Below are 3265 nucleotides of genomic sequence, written 5' to 3'. Positions count from 1 at the left end.
TATAGAACAGAAGTAAAAGACAAGTTGGGAGTTGTGCATTTCAAACTGAAAAGGATCATTATCTATTTTCTGAAAATATTCCTTTATAGTTTATTTTTCTTGGTTAGTGAAAGTAAGTAGGAAGACAAGATTATGGTGGAAGTTCTTTCTTCTTTTTCCTGTGGACTGCAGGAGTGATAAAATGGTTTCTTTTGTTTAAGCACTAAAATATTACTTGAGCACACAAGCCTAGTTTATAAATCATGACACTGTTTTCTTTGCTGGAAACCATGTGTGCGATGTAGACCAGTTTTATAACATGAGCAATAGCATCAGTAAGGAAAGTAATATATAATTACAGAGAGCTAAACCCACATATATATCCTCTCAAAATCCATATTCCAATGAACTGTCATTATCTTACTCTCCTTCCTGTAGTATTTATAATTCTTTTCAAGGTAAGCTTCACTAAACAGATGAGAAACTTGCAGGTTCCATTCAAGAGAAAACTTGAGACATACTTTTCTATGCATTGATCTATCAATGATGTTGACAGCAAGGAATAGTGTTTCACCCAGTAGCTCAAGCTTGTACTGCACCTGCATACTGCATTGGACAATGAAACATTGGGGTTTGTAAGAACTTTACATTCCAGAGAATACCAAGATAGACTACTTTGCCGAATCCACTAAGCATCGAATGGAATCCTTACCTCAATCAACCAGTCAATCAGAAAAATACGCCTTTTCTCATTGATATCAGTTTGGTGTGTCATGTAGGTGGGGGGCTCACAACTCAACTTGTACATCACAACAAATTTGGCAATGAGATTATTATTGCCGTACAAGGTCAGAACTCTGTAAATAACTTCGACGGGGTTCCAAGCAGATAATTACCTTGGTCCGTCTGTAGAAGCTATAAATTTCAGCGAGGTATTCGACAACTGCGAGGGAGTTCCTGATGTCATAGCTGTCAATGTCAGGTGCTACCTGGTAAAAAAAAGAACAAATATGCTGAAATATGAACAGAGATACTTTAAAAGCAGGATGATGACCATGTAAATGTCTAAAGATCGATTAAATCCTCCATCAACTTATATGAACCAGTTGTTCACAAAATGGCATGCCATCATGACCCAAAGGCATGTCACCCAGACAAACTTCGTACTAACTGTAATTAGCGTGTCCAGCATGTCATCTACCCTGCACAAAAAGAGAACGCACTTCTTTCGCTAATAATTATAGGATGTTGTGCTTGTCATACACACAACAGGCATTGCCGCATTCATACCCCCCAGTACTACATATAATCCCCCAACTGAAAAGATCCGCTAGTAAAGTCGCTTCCGGCGGTCTGGGCACCATTGTAGTATGGTAGCTTGACGATTTCGCCATCCACAGAAACGACGTTGTTCAAGAGTCAAGACATAGCCATAGTCGTAGCAAAGCTCCGTCAAAGCACGTATACCAGTTAGAACTCAAGAGAATCTATAGAGTTTTACATGTAGAAATTGTTGAGATGCATCAGAAATCAATTCACCTGAAGTGGAAGTATCGTGTCGGCAGCAAAAAGCGTCACCTTTTGTAGCTTGACGTCGTGGTGATTTGTTAGGACACACTGGGCGAAGAGGTTACGATTGCAGCTGTGGTTTATGAACCTTGCGAAACTTCCAACAAAGCCATCATCGATGTAGTCCTCCGGCGCCGGTGGTGCCTCGGAATCGTTCTCAACGTGAAGTGATGGCATATGCATATCAGACCCTGCCCTTTTTTGTACAAGAGTGGAAACAAATCATTTACAAACATCCATTTTTCAGAGACAAACTAAGAAACCGAGCAATGAGACAAATGATGAGTAAGCGAAATGAAAGCTTGAAGCAAAACAATTAGTACCTCCCGTCCATATTTAGAACCTCCCACTTCTTCAGTCCTCCTCAACACACCAACATACTCACAGATTGGAGCCCCAGGGAGGATGGCTAAACATCTCATCATTAACTAAAAAAATCTGAATGAAAAATCTGAATGTGACCACCTTTGATGAAACAAAAAATGCTAGGAATCATGGAACAGAACAACGAACAACATTGATCCTGCCCCAAATTGAACTCGTTGAATGGTGCAATCGGGTGTAACTGCACAATAAATTAAATTCGACTAATATAGGCTTTAAGCAAAAACAATCATAGAGATGAATAGAATGAGGGCCAATACCTCATTTGAGGAAAACATCCTAATGGAGATCGATTTTATTTGCATTCTAAAACCTCGTTGGTCTAACACCATGTTATCAGTACTATACTGTGTAGAATTTTTACTTATTTAATATTTGATTACCTAATTAGTAGTAATCCATGATGGCTATCAAGAATCCATGCATAATATAGAAAAGCATCACCTGTCTAAGAAACAAATAAATCTACAAAAATCAAGTTGCCTCTTGCAAACCTTGTCGACCACCAGCACAGGGGCTCAGCCCGGAGGGGGCGGCTGGGTTGGCTGGGGAGGTCGGGCAGATGCTAGGCGAGCAGGAAACTTGAGCAAACGTGCTTGCCGACCCCGATGCCATCCAGCAACTGGTAACTGGCCACCTCGAAATCGTGTGCCGCGGTGATGCTATCCGTCAAGCATCTGGACAATATATTGGGTAGCTGGCCATGGTTAACTTCGGAGGTGGTGGAGTTGTTGGTCATGCTGAAGAAAAATGCAACGGGTGTTGCAGGGTTGCAAACACATAGAACTTCCTCTGATAAAATTCAGTTTTGAACCTAACAGATATAAGCTTTAAACTTGAGATCAACAGCTCTCACCAGGTGAAATCGGGCCTTCAACGAAACACAGCCCAAAATTCAATCTGAACAAAATGAAGGAAAATTTGAATGTGGAAATAATTTAAGATCAGAATCAAACCTACCCACCTGGATGGTTCACGTACGCGACGGAGCTACTGGAGGAGGGCGCGCCGAGGAAAAAGACTCGACAGCCGAGGGCGCGACGGGCAAGACACACGACCGCCTCGCTAGGAGAGGACACAATCCCGCATGCCGAGCAGGTCTAATCACCGGCCCGGCAAGCCCGTAGGTGGAGGCCGTGAGGAAGAAACCCCATCCGTTGACGTCTCTTGGAAACGGATGGCAGCGGGGAAGATCCGGTCATCACCATCGTCAATCTGGTAGGGAGGAAGACTGGCAGTCGCGAGGGAAGGACCATCGGAACTTTGGTCCATGGCCATGGCGCCCTGCAGTGTGGGAACGAAGATAGAGGAGATAGATTAGTGAGGTGTGGCG

At 42.7% G+C, this 3265-nt stretch overlaps 1 protein-coding gene across 1 annotated transcript; it reads right to left on the bottom strand.

Annotated features, from left to right (window-relative positions):
* Positions 1-561: 561 nt before the first annotated feature.
* On the bottom strand, positions 562-1731 carry LOC147972813 (cyclin-B2-2-like). Its single transcript, XM_087523714.1, has 4 exons — positions 1558-1731; positions 876-968; positions 692-778; positions 562-585 (listed from the first exon to the last, which is right to left on the bottom strand). The coding sequence occupies exons 1-4, from the start codon at positions 1729-1731 to the stop codon at positions 562-564; spliced, it is 378 nt and encodes a 125-aa protein (XP_087379840.1).
* Between the last annotated feature and the right edge of the window lie 1534 nt (positions 1732-3265).

Source organism: Triticum urartu, chromosome 5A, assembly GCF_056163025.1.
Source record: "Triticum urartu cultivar PI428250 chromosome 5A, HENAU_Tu73, whole genome shotgun sequence".
Lineage (NCBI taxonomy): Eukaryota > Viridiplantae > Streptophyta > Magnoliopsida > Poales > Poaceae > Triticum > Triticum urartu.
Note: the sequence above shows the minus strand (reverse complement) of the source record. Positions and strands in the feature narration are given on the sequence as shown.